The sequence below is a fragment of the Dipodomys merriami genome, unplaced genomic scaffold (assembly GCF_024711535.1).
Source record: "Dipodomys merriami isolate MVZ:Mamm:240054 unplaced genomic scaffold, mDipMer1.0.p SCAF_2, whole genome shotgun sequence".
In the NCBI taxonomy this organism is placed as follows: Eukaryota; Metazoa; Chordata; class Mammalia; order Rodentia; family Heteromyidae; genus Dipodomys; species Dipodomys merriami.
In genome coordinates this window covers 48,329,220-48,347,997 of record NW_027203381.1, presented here as the reverse complement: position 1 = coordinate 48,347,997, position 18,778 = coordinate 48,329,220, and the positions used below count along the sequence as shown (strand labels likewise).

General features: G+C 36.7%; 1 protein-coding gene across 13 annotated transcripts in view; it reads right to left on the bottom strand.

Annotated features, from left to right (window-relative positions):
• The window catches only part of Ptprm (protein tyrosine phosphatase receptor type M), an 832,110-nt gene that overhangs the window by 338,912 nt on the left and 474,420 nt on the right, over positions 1 to 18,778 (bottom strand). For all 13 annotated transcript variants that reach the window (XM_070029553.1, XM_070029556.1, XM_070029555.1 and 10 more), the window contains 2 exons: positions 13,134 to 13,243; positions 6,106 to 6,307 (listed from right to left, as the gene is read on the bottom strand). In XM_070029553.1, the coding sequence (XP_069885654.1) occupies positions 6,106 to 6,307; positions 13,134 to 13,243 (312 nt within the window). The remainder of the gene's footprint in view (positions 1 to 6,105; positions 6,308 to 13,133; positions 13,244 to 18,778) is intronic.

Below are 18,778 nucleotides of genomic sequence, written 5' to 3'. Positions count from 1 at the left end.
TACAGAGGGTTATAGTTATATGAGCAAGGTAATGAGTACATTTCCTATGGAGCATTGTTACCCCCTCCTGTTTTTCCCCCTACCATCCCCTCTTCTCCCCACCTACCCAATTCCTCCCTCCCCCACCTCGAAGTTGTAAAGTTCATTTTCAACACAATGTCTTGTACATCTTGTTACAATGAGTCAATCCTTATCCTTGTTTCATCATTTTGTTATTTCCCTTCCCCTCCCCAAATTAGAAAAATGTATATTTACAATTCAGGACACTGGAATCAAATATAGTGAAAACAGGGGTTATACCATGGGGGAAGAACATACAAAAGAAACAAAAAAATCACATAATTACATTATAAGAACAGTAAAAACAACAGCAACAAAGACAAATCCTTTTATGTCCCTATCTTGGGGTTCACTTCTCTTAGCATCCTCTTATATAGTCATATGTACATAGCTTTTGAACTTTTCTGCTTGTCCTAGACATATACTAGTTATTGCAGATAAGGGAAACCATGGGACCTATGTTTCTTTGGGTCTGGCTTACTCCATTTAATGTAATTTTTTCCAAGTCTTTCCATTTCCTAACAAATGGGGCCATGTCATTCTTTCTGACATTTCATTTTCTTGATCCATTCATCTACTGAGGGGAATCTGGGTTGGCTCCATATCTTAGCTATGGTGAATAATGCTGCAATAAACATAGTTGTGCTGGTAGCTTTAGTATGGCCTTGTTTGTGATAGTCTGGTTAAATGCCCCAAAGTGGGATTGCTGGGTCATAGGGGAGTGCTATGTGGAATATTTGAGGATCCTCCATACTGCTTTTCAAAGTGGTTGAGCAAGTTTACACTCCCACCAACAATGCAGTAGTTTTTCCTCTTGGCCATATCCCCTGCAGCATCTGTTGTTATTATAGCCATTCTAACTGGGGTGAGGTGGAATCCCAATGTTGTTTTGATTTACATTTCTTTTATGGCTAGATAAGTTGAGCATTTCATGTGTCTATTGGCCATTCTTATTTCCTCTTCAGAGAAGTTTCTCTTTAAGTCTTTAGCCCACTTATTCAGGTTGTTGTTTCTTTGAGGATTTGTTTTTAGAGGATTCAATTTTTTGAATTCTAAATATATTTTAGATATGATATCCTTGTCTTTTGTATAGCTAATGAAGATCTTTTCCTAATATGTGGGCTTTCTATTGATCTTGCTAGCTATGTCCTTTGCTGTGCAGAAGCTCTGAAGTTTCATGCAATCCAATTTTCTTTTATTTGAAATCCAAATTTATTTGATTTGTTGTGTTTCTAGTTCTTTATTAAGAAAAACATTGTCAGGGTGTCTGCCTTTTTGCTTTTTTTGGCAGGGGGGTCCAGTCATGAGGCCTGAACTCTGGGCCTGGGCGCTGTCCCTCAGCTCTTCAGCTCAAGGTAAGGGCTCTAGCCCTTGAGCCATAACGCCACTCCCAGCTTTTTTCTTTTTGCTTACGTGGTGCTAGGGAACCGAAACCAGGGCCTTAGGCATGCAAGGCAAATGCTCTACCACTGAGCCACCTTCCCAGCCCCAGGGTGTCTGCTTTTATCTCAAGGTATTTGATCCATTTGGAGTTGATTCTGGTGTAGGGTGATACATAAGGAGCTAGCTTTAGTTTTCCACATATGTTTAACCAATTTTGCCAGCACCATTTACAGAAGAGGCTGTCTTCCCTCCATACTGTTTTTTAAAGCTCTCTTATTGAAGATTAGATGGCTATAGGTCTGTAGGTTCATTTCTGGGTCTTCAGTTCTATTCCACTGGTCCTCAGGTCTGTTCTTATGCAGGACCAAGGTGTTTTGATTACCACGGCTTTGTAGTAGTTTGAAATTTGGTATTGATATTCCTCCAGCACTGTTTTTTTTTTTTTCTGCTAAGGATTGTTATTGCTATTCTAGGTCTTTTATTGTTCCATATGAATTTTGTGATTGCTTCTTCTATTTCATTGAAGAAAGTGGTTGGGATATTTATAGGTATTGCATTGAATTTTTATATGGCCTTTGGCGGTATTGCCATTTTCACTATGATAATCCTCTCAATCCAGGAGCATGGGGGGTTTTTCCACTTCCTTAGTTCTGCTTTAATTTCCTTTTTCACCTAACCAATTTTCTCCATTCAAAATTAATTCCAAATCATAACAAAGAATTATTCCTTGGATGTGAGACCAACTCCTCTCAGATCCATGAAAATAGAATGTAAATCTCATGAACTGAAACTATTTTTTTTTCTTTTTACCAAATGAGGTCTGACTGTTTTCCCAATCTGGCCCTTATTTCCTGAGCATCATTAATCCTCTTTGTTCACCTTCCTGAGTAACAGGGACTTGTGCCTGGCAACTTTTTAATATTGAAATTAAATATCTACTCTTGATGAGCCTACACAGGCTAACTGAAATGTCAAGTTTCCTTGCTTTTGGATGGCGTTATCTGAATCCCAAATACTAATAGTGGTCAGATTCACTTTGCTTGGAATATTTAACTAATAAATATGAGCAAAGTGAATACTTTTTGGTAAAAGAATATCTTCATTAAAATGATTACTGAAATATGTTTTCCATTAGAGAAATATTTAAAAATTACTTAGAAGCATACAAACTAGCACATACTTCTTAAGTCCCAAGACAAATTGATGTATCAGTTAAAATCTTAATATCTTGGTAAGTATCATAATACTTTCACAATAAGTAATGTATTTGCTTTATTGAGATCAGAGATGAAGTACGTAAATAATCAGAACTAAACCCCAGATCTTCTGACTTCACATCCAGTGGCTTTTCTGATTATTCATCTGTACAACTTCAACATTTCTAACCCACAAGGATTGTTCCTTTCCTGCTCTCTATTATTCGCAGAATCAAATGCTTCACACTGTCTATCAAATATGCATCAAATCTTCAGTCAAATTTGTGCTGAAAAGCATGGTCTTCCAATGAATAAGCATGATTTATAATTAGTTAAAAAGAAACATTTCAAAATGTCCTCCCTCACAACCTAGCAGACCACTGATAATAGTCTATTTGTGGACATTTCTTCTCTTCTATACTTTTATAAAGCTAGGAAATAAATCAAGCAGAATATTGCCGTTGTAACAGTGAATATCTCTCTTCACTCTCCTCCAGCTCTTCCTATACATTTATGGTTTGGATATGAAATGCCTCCAAAGGTTCCTGTGTTGAAGGATTGGTTACCAGCTAATAGTGCAAATGAGAGGTGGGTGGATCATATGGGGATGAATGGGCCATCAGGAAGTAGGGCCTAGTTGGAGGAAGTAATCATAGGAATATGCCTTTTAAGGATATGCCTTGTCCCAGAACCATCTCTCTCTGCTTCTCAGCCAAAGTGATGAGAGTTGCTTGGCTCCACTGGGTGTTCTCTCCATGGTGTTCAGTCTTTTCAGGCCCAAAGTAACGGGGCCAATCAATCATGGACTGAGACTCAGAAACCTTAGCCGAAATAAATGCATCTTCCTTTAAGTTGTTCTTTCTCAGGTATTTTGTAACAGTGATGGATACAATAGACTAAGACAACTCCTCACAAAACAGAAAACAGTTAAAGTTAAAACTCAAATACTGCAAGGTGCCAGGTACTCACACCTACAATCCTAGTTAATCAGGAGGTTGAGCTCTGAGGATCATGATTCAAAGCCAGCCTGGGAAAGAAAGTCTATGATACTCTTAGTTTCAATTAACCACTAATACCCCTCCAAAAAGACCCCAAAAAAGAACCCCCAAATTAGAGCTGTGTCACAAGTGGTAGAGGGCCAGCCTTTAGATAAAAAGCTAAAGGATAATGCCTAGACTCTGATATTAAGCCAGTACCCCTGCAAATACAAAAAACAAAAGACAAAAATGAAAAAAAAAATGTGTATATATACCACATTTTCTTGATACATTCATCTACTGAAGGGCATCTGGGTTGGTTCCATATCTTAGCTACGGTAAATAATGCTGCAATATACATAGTTGTGCTATTAGCTTTAGTATGGTCTTGTTTGTGAACATTTGGGTAAATGCCCCAAAGCGGGATTGCTGGGTCATAGGGAGGTCTATGTGGAGTCTTTGGAGGAACCTCCATACTACTTTCCAAAGTGGCTGAACAAGTATACACTCCCACCAACAATGCAGTAGGGTCCCCTTCTGTCCACATCCCCTCCAGAAATAATGACATTGCCCCATTTGTTAGGAAATGGAAAGACTTGGAAAAAATTATATTAAGTGAAGTAAGCCAGGTCCAAAGAATCATAGGTCCCATGGTTTCCCTTATTTGCAATAACTAGTATATGGCTGAGACAAGCAGAAAGGTCAGATAAGTTGATGTTAGGTGAAATGAACCCTAAGATAAGGGCTCAAATGTTTTTTTTTTCTTTCTTGCTATTGTTTCTAACATATTTATAAGAAGATTTCTTTGTTGCTTTGTATGTCCCTGCCCCATGGTATAACCCCTGTTTTCACTGTATTTGATGTTGGTATAATTTGTGGAGGGGAAGGGAAAAAACAAATTGTTTAAATAGGGATACAGGTGGATCCATTGCAACAATGAGATGTACGAACTTTACAACTTTGGGGGGACGGGGGGGATACGGGAAGGGATGGTAAGGGGAAACAAAGGAGGAGGCAACAATGCTTGATAAATGTACTCATTACCTTGCTCATGTAATTGTAACCCCTCTGTATGGTATTTTCACAATAAAAAAAACAAAAAACAAAAAACATGGTGCTGGGAAGTTGGCTCAGTGCTAGAATGCTTCTTGCCTTGCATGCATGAGGCCCTGGGTTCGATTCCTCAGCAGCACCACATGAGCAGAAAACGCTAGAAGTGGTGCTGTGGCTCAAGTGGTAGAGTGCTAGCCTTGAGCTGAAGAGCTGAGGGACAGCACCCAGGCCCAGAGTTGAGGCCCCATGACCAACAAAGAAAAAAAAAAAGAAAAAAGAAAATGAAAAAGAAAAAAAAATGCACACACACACAAATATCAACCAACCAAAAAAACAGACAAAATAACCCTTAAATATTTCCATATTCCCATCCAAAGGATGAAGGAAAATTTTAAAAAGGAAAAAAGAAAAACAAATCTGTTTATTGTGGTTACATATATACCATACCAGATGGCAACTTCATTTCCTCCAGTCCGAAGTACAAAGACATTTTATGCACAGTTGAACATGCCCAGAAATATTTCCCAAATTATATCTTTTGTTGGATGATATAATTGAGTCTCTTTCCAGCAGAAAGCTGGGGCCCCTAAGTGCCTGGTGCTATCCTGTATGCAGTAGCCACTCTCTGCATATGGAAAATTATTAACCGTGAAGGTTCCAAGGCAGGCTGCTCTTCTGCTGAGCTCATGGCTCAAGCATGACACATGTTTCACAAATATTCTGCTCTGCTGTCTTGAGATTTCAAAGGGGATCAGAGTGCTTTAAGGGAACTTTCTGCCTCATATCCAAGTCTTCAGGGAAGTGGCCCTTGTCCTAACACAGGATGGATGACCTTAGACATCCAGAGGTATGTGTTTATAATTAAGATGTGTTATGCAGCCAGGGGCCAGTGGCTCATGCCTATAATCCTATCTACTTAGGAGACTGAGATCTGAGGATCGTGGTTCAAAGCCAGCCTGGCCAGGAAAGTCCGTGAGACTCTTATCTCCAATAAAAACCACTAAAAAACCGGAAGTGGTGCTGTGGCTCAAGTGGTAGAGCGCTCACCTTGAGCTGAAGAGCTGAGGAACAGCACCCAAGCCCAGAGTTCTAGCCCGACCAAAAAAAAAAAGATGTGCTATGCAAGCTTGGCTTTGGGGAAGGGGTAATAAAGCTGATCCCTTAAGCTTTTTGTTTAAGGCTGGTGTTCTATTAGTTGAACCACACATTTACTTTTGGCTTTTTGCTGGTTAACTAAGAGATAAGACTCTCATGGATTTTCTGCTGATTGGCTTTGAACTCTAATTCTTGGATCTCAGCCTCCTGAGTAATTAGGATTAGAGGCATGGACTACTGGTGCTTGACTCAAGCTTGGCATTTGTGACATCAGGAATGTAAAAGTACAAAATTTCTGTTTCTGAGGGAAAAAAAGCATAATTAATGAATGTACATAATACCTGATATTTTGGTTGTGAACTGGTTTGTTGCAGGAGGTCCAAAGCCCTTTGCCGTGCTTGCCTGGATGGTAAAGGAATATGTGGTTCCCGGATACAGTCCAAAAAACAGAAAGTGAGTTTCGTTTCCTAGTTTTGAAACTCTTCCACTTTGATTGGATAAATCTATTTCTGGATCAAATGAACTGACTGCTTTGTAGACAATCTGCAAAAAGAATAAGGATGTGATGAAATCCCTGTAGCAGATGAACTTAGGCTGCATCTTTATCCGCTATGGCCTTCTGCACTGTCAGACCCAGTGTTATAAACAGTCCTCTAATTCACACTCTTCAAATCCAGAATTCAGAGTGGGAGCAACAGCTCAGGAAAAATTGTGAGGAATTCTCACCTTTATAGACAGAAGAACTTAAAGCCAGTAGATGAGAGAGTGAAGGATGAATTCAGATTTAAGCTGATACCTTGAAGTTCTTTGTTTTCCAAGTGTCGGTTTTATAAAACCACACAACAGCTGGTTTAGAACAAAGTAACAAAACAAGACAACTAGCTCAAACAGATAAAGCTCTGAGAAGCATGAAAGGCTTCCTCTCTAATTTAGTGGCCATGATTTGATTTAACACTGAATAGGATTATTGTCTACTAGTAACAAGGACACATTTAAGTGTTTTCATCACCATGGGCAAAGATGTCTGCTCTAAAAATAAATCCTACACTCATGCCAGTAGCTCTCAGTATACTGAAACGAGTGCTCATTTGGGGTTATAGTCATTTTTCTTCCTGTACAATATTGTCCAACAGAACTTCCCACTGTGATGAAAGTGTTCTCTTTAGCACTGCTCATTTCAATATGGTATCCACAAGCCATGTGTGACAACAGAGTACTTGAAATGTGGCAATTGAGAACAAGGAAGTAAAAATTTCATTTTAATTTATAAAAATTTAAATCAGTATGCATTACTAGGTACTAGCAAATGCAATTCTAACAATTTTGATTATATTTGTTACATATCCTGTTTTCTTGGGCTGGATAAGTCTGGAATATTTTAAAAATAAATATAACATAGGTGCATTTAAATTTTCCTTTTTTAAGGGATTTTTTTTAAAAGAGAATTTAAGGATGAGTTCATCAACTATTCAAGAACATGTACTTCAGGGGTGATTACTAACTTCTACTGGTTGTAATGATATAATTTTTAAATGCAGCATATTCAAAAGTTTTAAATTGCAAAACTGAGCACTTTTCCTGCTTCTAAATAAGTAAACTTACTCATAATTTATGTGCATGAACACTAGCACTGTTATTATACAGAGTGATAATTGACATTCTTTCTTCCTATGTTTATACCATGTCATTATAATTAAGAAGACCTCTCTGAAAGAATATTTAGATTGAACCAACTGAGCTTTGGCAAGGAAATACCTGATGTATACATTAATCATTGGAGTGAATGACACCTGCAGAGTCAGGCTGTTGTTAACCCTATACTAGATTTTCCCACTCAAGGTGAAGGAGTTCAATATGTACAAGACCAGATCTACCTGGGTAGGGAGCTCAGCAATACATCTGTCTGTGCCCTCACTTGCTCTCAGTTCTCCATTCTGGATATCCCATAGAAAAGGGCAAGTGTGAAACTAGGCAGTATAATTTCTCCTCAAGGTTTACTCATTGTTTCATTCACTCACACATTCAAAGCCTATTGCTAAGTGCTTCTAGCACTCCTGAGCTGGAGTCTCACCTGGTGATTCAGGCACTGTGCAGCCCCTGGTATGGGAAGGTGACGAGGCAGTCCAACACTTATGAAACTATTTAATTGTAATAAGGGTGAGCACTGCCCAGTAGGGCTATGTTTGTTTTCTCATTCATTTTAGTGCCTTGACTGAAACTAAGGGCTCACAAAGGCACATAGAACAAAGTCTGGGCACCTTTGCTTTCCATTTCACCTGCTTCTCCAGACTAACTACTGAATAAATTACATTGTATTATATTACCCTCTGTTCTGTGTTCTGTGGAGGACTGAAGACTGATGGCCTCAAGCACTGACAGGTATTTGCCGAGGCTGCTCTTGTTTGTGCATTTCCACTCTTTCTTGGTTCTCTACCTATTTTGGGTTTGGTTGGTTGTTTTTCCTGCCAGTACTGTGGATTGAATACAAGGCCTTGTGTTCTTGCCTAGCTTTTTCTGCTCAAGTCTGGTGCTTTATCACTTTAGTCACCCCTCTTGGATTTGTCTGATCCCACTAGATCGGACTTAGATCCTCATATCTCAGCCTCCTGAGTAGCTAGGATTATATGAAATATAAGTAAGAAGGAAAGAAATTACTCACAGAGCCCTAGGTGTCTGAATCCTGAATGAAGTTGAGGCCTAGAGGCAAGCTAACTTCCATAATTCTACAGCTTGTCACAGAGACCACAGGCAGCAAGCAGCTGCTGGCCTGATGACAGTGATGTTCAAGGTACCAGTGTGCATGGCCATACTCAAATCCACAGGCAACACATCCCTTCCAAGTTTGTTTTTCAATTGTTTAATGTTGATTGTCTATTAAGTACTTGGTAGTGGAAAAGGGAGCCAGGAAGCTCCCAGAAGGAATGTGTAGGAAGCTTTTACACCTGCACATGATTGCTCAATAATGGTGAGGACATTTTAATGAAGCATCTATAAAGACTATGATAGGAATCTGAGTGATTGTATGAGATGCCCAAGAAAAAGCACCAGGACACAAAAACAAAATGTGAGGAAGAAAGGGAATTAAATTTAGGTGAGATGGAATGAAGCATGCACACATACTGGTTTTGATTTCCACGTTAAGTGCCTGACATCTTCCAAAATTATCTATCTTTTTCTCCCTTAAGTTTCTATGTCTAAATGGAGAGTTTCATTGACAGTTTAGTTTAGGGAACTAAAATCTTCCAGGAGTTGAGTTGAGGTAATTATAGCCAGCATAACAAACAGGCCTTTAATTGAGATCTCCATAAATAAAAAATAATTAAGTTGGATTTCAGAAGTAGAAAGGACATAGGACACATAAAAGGAAAGAAAATTATTGGAATGGAATACTGAAAGAACAGCAGAAGTATGTATATTATAGGAGAAGAGAGGCAGATGCCAGAGGAACACAGAGATAATCACCACAAGTAGGGGGATATGAGAATTCAAAAGACTATTAGATAAAAAGAAAACTTCCTACGTATAGCTCATTGAATTCAAGAGAAAAAAACAGGAGATGAGGTGATAAATATAAATTGGGATTAGAACATAGGAAGTATACAATATTGAAAACAAACTTTTAATTTTGAAACCTTCTTTGCTTATTGTAAAGATGATGTACAGAAGGGTTAAGGTCACATCTCAATCAATGGTAGTCACATCTCAGTCAGTGGTAGTTACATCTCAGTCAGTGGTAGATACGTCACAGTAAGTGGTAATTCACTGAGTCCAAGTCACCCAGGCTCAGGATCTTGAGAGCTTCAACACTGGATACACATTGTCCTAATCAACTGAAAAGTCCAGTTCTTTCTAATCTACTCTTCCTAAACAAAACTGAACTGACAACCTGCGTTTGGTACTTAATTTCTTCTTTCCACGGTTAGTTGCCAAAAGCCCAGCTGCTGCTCTCTGCTAGAAAGCAGAGAGACACAGAACCTATTTGTTGTTTTTCTTTTATTCCAAAATTTATGCAAATCAAGACTTTTTTTTGTGTTGGTACTGGGGCTTGAACTCAGGGCCTAAACATTGTCCCTTAGCTTTGTCCACTCAAGACTGGTACTCTATTACTTGAGGCATAGATCTACTTCTGTCTTTTGGGTGATTAATTGAAGGTAAGATCCTGCCCAGGCTAGCCTTGAACCTTGATCCTCAGATCTTAGCCAGAATTATAGGCATGATCCATCAGTGTTGACCAAACTTTTCTTTTTTTTCTTTCTCTCTTCCCTCCCTTCCTTTCTTCTTTCTTCCTTCCTTCCTTCTTTCCTTCCTTCTTCCCTCCATTACTCCCTCCCTCCTTTCTTTTTTCCTTTCCTTTCCTTTTCTCTTTCTTTCTTTTTTAAAATTTATTTTTCTCTCTCTCTCTTTCTACCTACTGTTGGGTTACTCTTATGCTCAGAAGACTAATTTCCTCATTAGGTAACTGAGAGACACACAAGATGCAAACATTTGAAGCTGTATCCTGGTGCATTCCTGACTGAAAAACTTCTAGAAATAAGTTTAGTATATAATGTTTAAATTGTGATACTTTCAAATTGCCTACAAAAATATGCTTTTCCAATAAGGCTATTTAGGTACATACTTCTCCATGTTACTGATTAACAATTGATATTATAGAGATTAAAACTTCTTATTTCATTGCTTAATGATCAGTTAGGTTGAGCAGACATATTTCCATATATGTGTATGTGAGATCTTTGCATGCCAGTGCCAATTTTTTCTGAGTTGTCTCTTCCAATTCTTTGTCTATGTTTTTCCAAATGAGTTGTTTTGTCTTTTACTTATTAAACTGTATTGAGTTTATATCGTAAGCAATTTATCCCAGTCTATTTATATTAAGACTTTCTTCATCAAATCTTTCATCATTCTGCAATAAAATATAGTCTGGGACAAGGTCTCAAACTAGCTAAGCCTGGCCACAAACACTTTTGATCCTCCTGCCTTAGGGTCCCCAGTACAATGATTACAAGCATGCAGAAATATGCCAGACTGCGATTTAAAAATCTTACATAATCAACTCTGTTAGTCTTTTTAAATTAGAAAAAATATAGAATATACATTTCTATCTACAACAATTTGGTTTTACTTCTGTCTTTCAAATATCATCCAACTATGTTACTTGTCATAAAGAAATTTATTAGTGAAGTTCCTTTTTTAACCATGATCATTGATCTGCCATTTTAGGTTTTATCTATATTCATGTGACTCCATGACAGGCTCTACTGTTCCAATGATCCCTGCTTCATTGGAGACAGGGATCTAAGTATAGGCTTTATTCCAGAAGACTGCAGCCCTCCAAAGAGGGAACTCAGTCTAATTTCACATTGATCTTTTGTTCCAGCAGGAAGCTGTGTTGATTGTAGACTCTAGCATAGTCCAGGTAAATCAGCACTGGGGTATATCAACTACTCAAGAGTTCCCTTTTGAGATTCTACTTAGGGTGTACTTTGAGAAACCTGAGGACTCCCTTCCTTCCTACATTTAGAAACCGGATGGGAAAAAAAGAAAGATGTGGAGCCCACAAAACTTGTATTTAATCACTTAAGCCCAATTCACATGTTTGTCATTTGGATCCACAGTAAAATGAGTCTACCTGGTCCACTTACGAATATCTGATTTTTAAAACCTTGATTTATGACACATCCCCACATCATCATGTACCAGCATTTAGATTAGTGTTCAACTGGGAGATTTTGGCTGCTGAGTCAGAGAGATTAATGAGTTCTTCTTTTGAATTAGTATTTTCCCTGCTGTTTTCATGGTTAAGTTACTTAACACACAAAGATAAATGTCCAGTGGGATGAGAAAGAAAGAATTTTGCTGTTACTTTCTATCTGTCTAGATAACAACATGTGACTTTTAGGACAAGTGGGTTTACTGCTTGGATCTTAAAGTGAACTTCAATGACTATGCTGTCTAGTAAACAAATCTCAATATAGGTAAGAACCCCCAACACAAGAAACTTGAAAATATCCATAGAACCACCAACGAAGTAAATGATTCTCATCGGTGAGCATCAAAATTGAATTCATTTAATGTGATTCTAAAGTTTTAAAAGTTTTAGAAAATGCTGAGTTATGAATTTTCTTAACACTATATAATTTTTTTACAATAAAACAGCCAATGATCATTAACAATAGTATGAAAATCAACTTTATTCTTTTATCTTTCTTCATCTTGCTATAAATCAATTGGTTTTCTTTTCAATACCAATTTTCCAAAGGTCTCAGGAGATGTCAATGGAAAGCTAGGTGGGTCAGAGGAGGGGTTCATGAGTGATTACTGCTGACAGCTCATCTGCATGGGCTTTTGTCAGGAGTTCTGAAAGGGATTCAGGCAGAGGTTCTACAGGAGGACCTGCCACAATTTTTAGAAACCTTACAACATATAATTTTATTGAATTTGCATTCAAATAAATTCTAGCTTAAAAATGTACCTGCTTGTTTCTATGACAATAGGAACAATGAAACGATGCTCTCACACACATCTGATGATGAATGTCACCCTGTTATTGCTGTTATTTTTTTCCTGGAACAATTCATCAAATTCTTCTTTGCTGTCTGTCACTCAACTGTTTGATTTGCTCAGTCAACAAAACCATGTCAAAGAAGTCTCATGGATGGTTTGTTAATACAAAGAACCCAAAGACATTATTCTATCATCACTCCTGAGACAATTATTACTGACTCTGCTAATTGAATAATCACTATTCTTTTACAATTCAGAAGAAACATATCTCACAGCTAAGAAAGAAGAGGATTCAGTGTTTGCTTCCTAATCAGCATGTGTTTCCAAATACTTGCTATTTTTAATAATGGACACTTTAAAAAAATGTGATACTGGCTTTTAAAATAGGATAACATATAATCCAGAATAAACAAACTCATTTCATATGTACACGTTGAATTTATACATGGCTATTAAAAAGTCATTTAAACTTTTTTTCTTTTTAAAGTTGGGTGCCAGTGGCTCATGCCTATAATCCTAGCTATTTAGGAGCCTGAGATCTGAGCATCATGATTTAAAGCCAGCGTAGGCAGAAAAGCCCATGAAACTCTTACCTTCCAGTTAACCAGGAAAAAGCCTGAATGGAGGTGTGCCTTGAATGGCAGAGCACTGGTCTTGAGAGAAAACGCCAAGCAAAAAAAGCAAAATCCAGAACTCAAGTCCTAGTGTGAGCACTCACAAAATTGCTTTTATATAATACCCACAACTACAGAAATCAATAAATGTCTTAGTAGGTATCATGAAATTATGTATTTTAAAAATAGTAGACATCCTAGACTATCAATTCAAAATGTCATGAAAAGTTACCACCAAATGTATATACTACCTCATATAAAGTGATGACACCATATGTTTGAGTTGGTTCTCTCCACTGAAGAAATATCTTCTCTTCAAAGGTACTTCCTTGGATGGACTCAGTAGGAACAGCACCCGGGACTGAAGAAGGATTAGGAAGAGAATGTCAAAGTTCAGTTTTAATTCTCCATAAGGTTTTGATTGCCCATAGATAACACTCTGATTTATAGCCAATTTAGCTCAAGTGAAGTTCTTTGCTTTCTCATAAAAGAAATGAAGATGATATGGTACAGTTAGAGTCCACACACACTGCTTGTGGGAGTGTTAAGTAGGTAAGCCACTTTGGAAAATTATCAGGTAGCATTTGATAAAGTTAAAGATGGACGCCTAGACAAGCTGGACATGGTGATACCCCTGTAATGCCAGCAGGCTGAGACAGGAAGTAGGACCATGAGTTCATCGATAGCTTAGGCCACATAGTAAAATGCTATCTTGAAAAAAAGAAGATGCATCGAGAATATGACTAACACAATCTTTTAGGTATATTCCTTGCTAAAATTCTTGCACGTGGATATCAAGAAACATATATTAAAATGTTAGTATAGTAGTGCATTTCATAACAACAATAAAAAAAACAAACTGGCAACAAACCAAAGAATTTAACAAACTGTCTTATAGTCACATGACAAAAATATTAATAAACTGAAAGTAAATAACAGTTATATAAGTCTCTAGGGATATACTTTGTAACCATAATATTGAGTGGCAAATGCATGTCAAAAAGATTATATATAAAAGCTACTTGGAATCTAAAACCAGAGAAACAATGGCTCAAGACCAGCTAAGGCAACACATTTAAAAACACATATATATATGTATTCACACATACGTATGATGTGTGAATATATACATATATACTTATATATTTAATGTATACAGGCATCTTTATATATGGAGATATATAAACATTTATATATCTCCATATATAAAGATGCCTGTATACATTAAATATATATAAATATATGATACATATATATTTATATATATACATTTATATGTACATATATAGATGTATATATATACACATCTCTATATATTATATATAAAAATGATACATCTATTGAAAATGAATAGAAATTAATATAGATTCAACCACAATATGGTTTTTAAAAATCATTAATATTTAGAAAAATTTCATGTAAATTTCCTTATCTATTTTCTACAACATAAAATTGAACATTATTTTTAAGTATTAATTTTCAGGCCAAGTGCTGATGGTGTATGCCTATAATCTTAGCAACTCAGGAGGCTGAGAGCTGAGGATTGAAGCCAGCTGGCTTCAATAAGAGTCCATGAGACTCTTATCCCCACTTAACCACCAAAAAGCTGGAAGTGAAGCTGTGACTCAAGTAATAGGGTGCTAGTCTTGAGCAAATAAAGTAAGGGACAGTACCCAGGCCCTGAGTTCAAACCCAGTATTTGCAAAAATGTTATTTCCTATAATTTTCTCAATATAGGCTTCAAATTTGCTTAATTTGTACATAATTTAGCAAATTGTCATGTAAGTTTTTATTAAGAGGACCTCTAGGGGGTGGGAAGGTGGCTCAGTGGTAGAGCGCTTGCCTTGCATGCATGAGGCCTTGGGTTTGATTCCTTAGCCCCGCATAAGCAGAAAAGGCTGGAAGTGGCGCTGTAGCTCAAAAGGTAGAGTGCTAGCCTTGAGCTGAAGAGCTGAGGGACAGCACCCAGGCCCAGAGTTGAGGCCCCACGACAGACAAAAAAAAGAAAAGAAAAGAAAAGAAAGGAAAGGACCTCTATAATATACATAAACTCCAGGGCAGAGGATAAAAAGATTGGATGACACATAGAATGATCCAAAAATTACTGCAGAAGACTCAAATGTCCTGATTTCTAAACCTGTAACAGCTGGACATGGTTATGCATGCCTGTAATCTCAATACTCAGAAATGAGATAGTAGGATCACAAGTTCTAGGCTATCATGTGATATAGAGACACTGTCTAAAAGCAAAAGAAAAATAAGGAACTACAAAACAACAAAAACAGAAACTACAGAAAAAGCAACAACATTAAAACATTAAAAACCTTATAACAATTAAGGCAGTAGGGTTTTGGTTCAGCTGACTTACTGGAAAATCAAATGAGGAGAAAATAATATTCCAATTAGTAGTGCATGATGTAGGTCTTTTAAAAAATGAATTCTTCTCTCATATTACATATAAAAATTAAACCAAAATTGACTCAATACCTAAATATAAGAATTAAAACTAAATAACTTTTAGAAAAGAATTTTGGTGGAAACCTACATGATTTTGGAGTAGGCACTGGTTTCTTAGACATCCTGGTACTCAAAGCAGAAACAACAGAAGAAAATACACATTAACTGTGCATCATTAAAATGGAAAGCTATAGTGTTTCTAAGGATACTTTTAAGAAAAAGGTAACATATAGAATAGAACAAAGTTTTGACAAATCATTTATGGACTTGTACTTAGAATACATAAACATTAAAACACAATAATGAAATATTGTTAGCCAAAGGATCTAAATAGTTCTTCAAAGAAGATTTACAAGATACACACACACACACACACACACACACACACACACACACACACACACACACACACACACATACACACACACACACACACACACGCGCGCGCGCTAGTTGGAAAACTTACGGAGAAATTATAACCCTAATACAATGCAGGAAGGAGTGAAAAATCACACAGCTACTTTGAAAATGGTCTGGCCATTTCTCAAATAGTCCAAAACAGATTTATAATATAACTAACAATCCCACTCCTAAATGTATCTATTGATTATCCAGATAAACACTCAAGAAAACTAAAAAGAAGCATGTCAGCTCAAAAACTTGTGCTAAAATACAGAATCTTTCCAATTCCTAATAAAAAAAAAAATCAAAGAAACTCAAATTAAAGGATAAATATATTTCAGTAACTTGGGGAGGGGGATGGCGGATGCCAGTACTGGAGTTGAATTCATGGCCTTTAGCTCTTGCTTAACGTTTTCACCTAAGGCTGGCAAACTACCATTTGAGCCACACCTTCACTTCTGGATTTTTCTTTTTAAATGGAGAGTAGAGTCGAATGTTTTTGTCTGTCTAGGCTGGCAGATCTCAGCCTTCTAAGTAACTAGGATTACAGGTGTGAGCCACTGGTGACTGACAATGATTTTTTAAAGGAGGGCTGGAGAAACATTTTAGATTGTGTGGATATGAACTGTCTATTTAATGTTCAGAAAGAATGCCAGTCTGGAGATACTGCCTGGAATTTCAAAGGGAAGTAAAGATTTTTAAAATCCAAGCTCATCTTTTTAGTTGAGGCATACTTGTAATAGTTAGATTTGGAGTCGTTGCAGTTACTCTAAAGTACTATATAGGTTTTAGAAGAAAAAAAAATTACTATTACATTTTGCAGGACTTAGTGGTTGAAGACTCTCCAGTAATTAAGCTGTGGAATTTAGACAAACTGTCAAGCCTCCTGGCATTTTAGTTGCATCATTTCTAAAGTAGAATTAGAGTGAAATGATTCCTAAGGTAGGAAACTTACAAACGTGCATAAGCATTCATACTAAGCTGAAGAAATCTATGGGAGTCTACAGCAAATCAAATCAAAGCAAAGCAAGGTAATGAATCAGTTATGACAATGGTGAGTTCCCAGAACATTACCATTATAGCTAGAATATTAGAAAGTTCATCTATGACCATAGCAAGTCATCCTTAAGAAAGGATACCAAGCATCTAGTTGAAGTACAGTGGGCTGTGACTGAGGAAATACTGATACTTGAAAGAATTTATCATGTTGCCACTCTCTGCTCACATTATCAAGATGAGAGAATCTATTATTTCACGATAATTTTCAATTTGAATATCTATTAGCTTAGATGCAGCTAAAATAAGTAAATGCTTAGGAAAAACACACCTTTGGTTTCATGTATTTGGTAGATAAAGAACACATAATAGTAAAATCAAATGGAAGTTTTCAAACTATTTTGATCAAAGAACATCTTAAAGGATAAACAGATTCAAATATCTTAGGGAGACCTTGGAATTGAAAACATTGTTGAAATATTGACAGGAAAATGTTAATTGTATTCATGAAATTTCTTAATATAAAGAATAAAAAAGTGAACTTTAAAAACACTAGAATTAATTAATTAAATGAGAAAGATACTATCTTTCTGAACTTTGACTTTGTACATATGTAAATTTGTGTAATTTAGCCTATGCTATCCCAGGGGACAGGACTTGAGGGCCTCACACTAGCTTGACTTGCTAGCATTCTGCTACATAAGCCATGTCTCCAGCTTAGCTTTGTGTTGGAGATAGAGTCTCTTGGACTTTTCCTCCATAGCTGGCTTCAAACCTTTATACTCCAAGTCTCAGCCTCTTAAGCAGCTAGGATGAAAGATGTGTGCTTCCTTCGGCAACTGCTTTCCAGTAATATTCTTAATAATTAATGCCCCTCTTCCCCCACACACACTGATAAAAATCAAAACTGCAATGAAGAAAAGCTTAACTTTGTTAAAGGTAAGTAAACAGAGGAATCGTGTGTTTTACTCTTCAAACTTCAATTTGTTCCACAGTTACTCTATATTTGATTTTCTTGTCTCCATTGTCTTTGAAGTTGCTTTATATTTATTTGGTGGGTTGGTTAGAAAATGTAATTTACAGTAATTGTTTTTCTAATTAGCTGGATGCTGGTGTACTATGAGAGCAATAGCTTTCTATTTGTAAATAATGTACAGCCTTGCTCCTAGGAATGGAGAGATAATTTAAACAAAGAAACACAAAATAAGTGATTCTGACCTCATCAAAAGACTTCAAAGGAACCCTGGCTTTGTCAGTTCTCAATTTGAAACTCAAAAGTGTTGAGCAGTCATCTCTGCTTTGTCTCTAGAAATGACTGCATTTAATTACTCTCTGGCTCAACCACTAATGCTGTTTAAAACCTGAATTAATGGTTGACCAATAACGCTTTATTATCAGTATAAGGGCTAAAATGCTTTATATTAATATGCTTTATATTTCATATAAGGACTGGTTTTGTATTTTTGAGAGTTTATTTCCTACTCAATACCATGCATTTTGCTATTGAAGGATAAATAATGTTTCCTCCTTAGAAGTAGTTAAGAGTTTAAATGGAAAACGTATGTAATATAATGAAGGAACAAACAAGTGTTAGCATTCCTATGAATTATAACAACTACAATAGCAGCAGCAGTAAGTATCTATTAAGGAAGTTCCCATGCTGAACCAGTAACTGGAAGGTATTAGTGAGGTTGAGACAGATGGGAGAGAATGACAGAAGGGTGACATTGATCAAGATGTGATGCATTGCTCTCATAAACTGACATACTGAATTGAAATCCCTCTGTAAAACTGTTTAAAGATAATAATTAAGAGGGAACTCTCTAGCAGTTACAGTTATCTCTGCATGTAAATTTCTTACAATCTTAATGTGACTGAGAACAGTTATTTTCATTTTTCATAGCATGAAATTAGGGTTCAGAGTGATCAGGGTCTTATCAAGTGCAAGTAAGTTCAGAAGCATGAGTATAAAATAGGCGGCAGGGCTGGAGACAGCTTCATGAAGCATTTTCAGTGGGAGAACTCTGGAGTGTGACAAGGA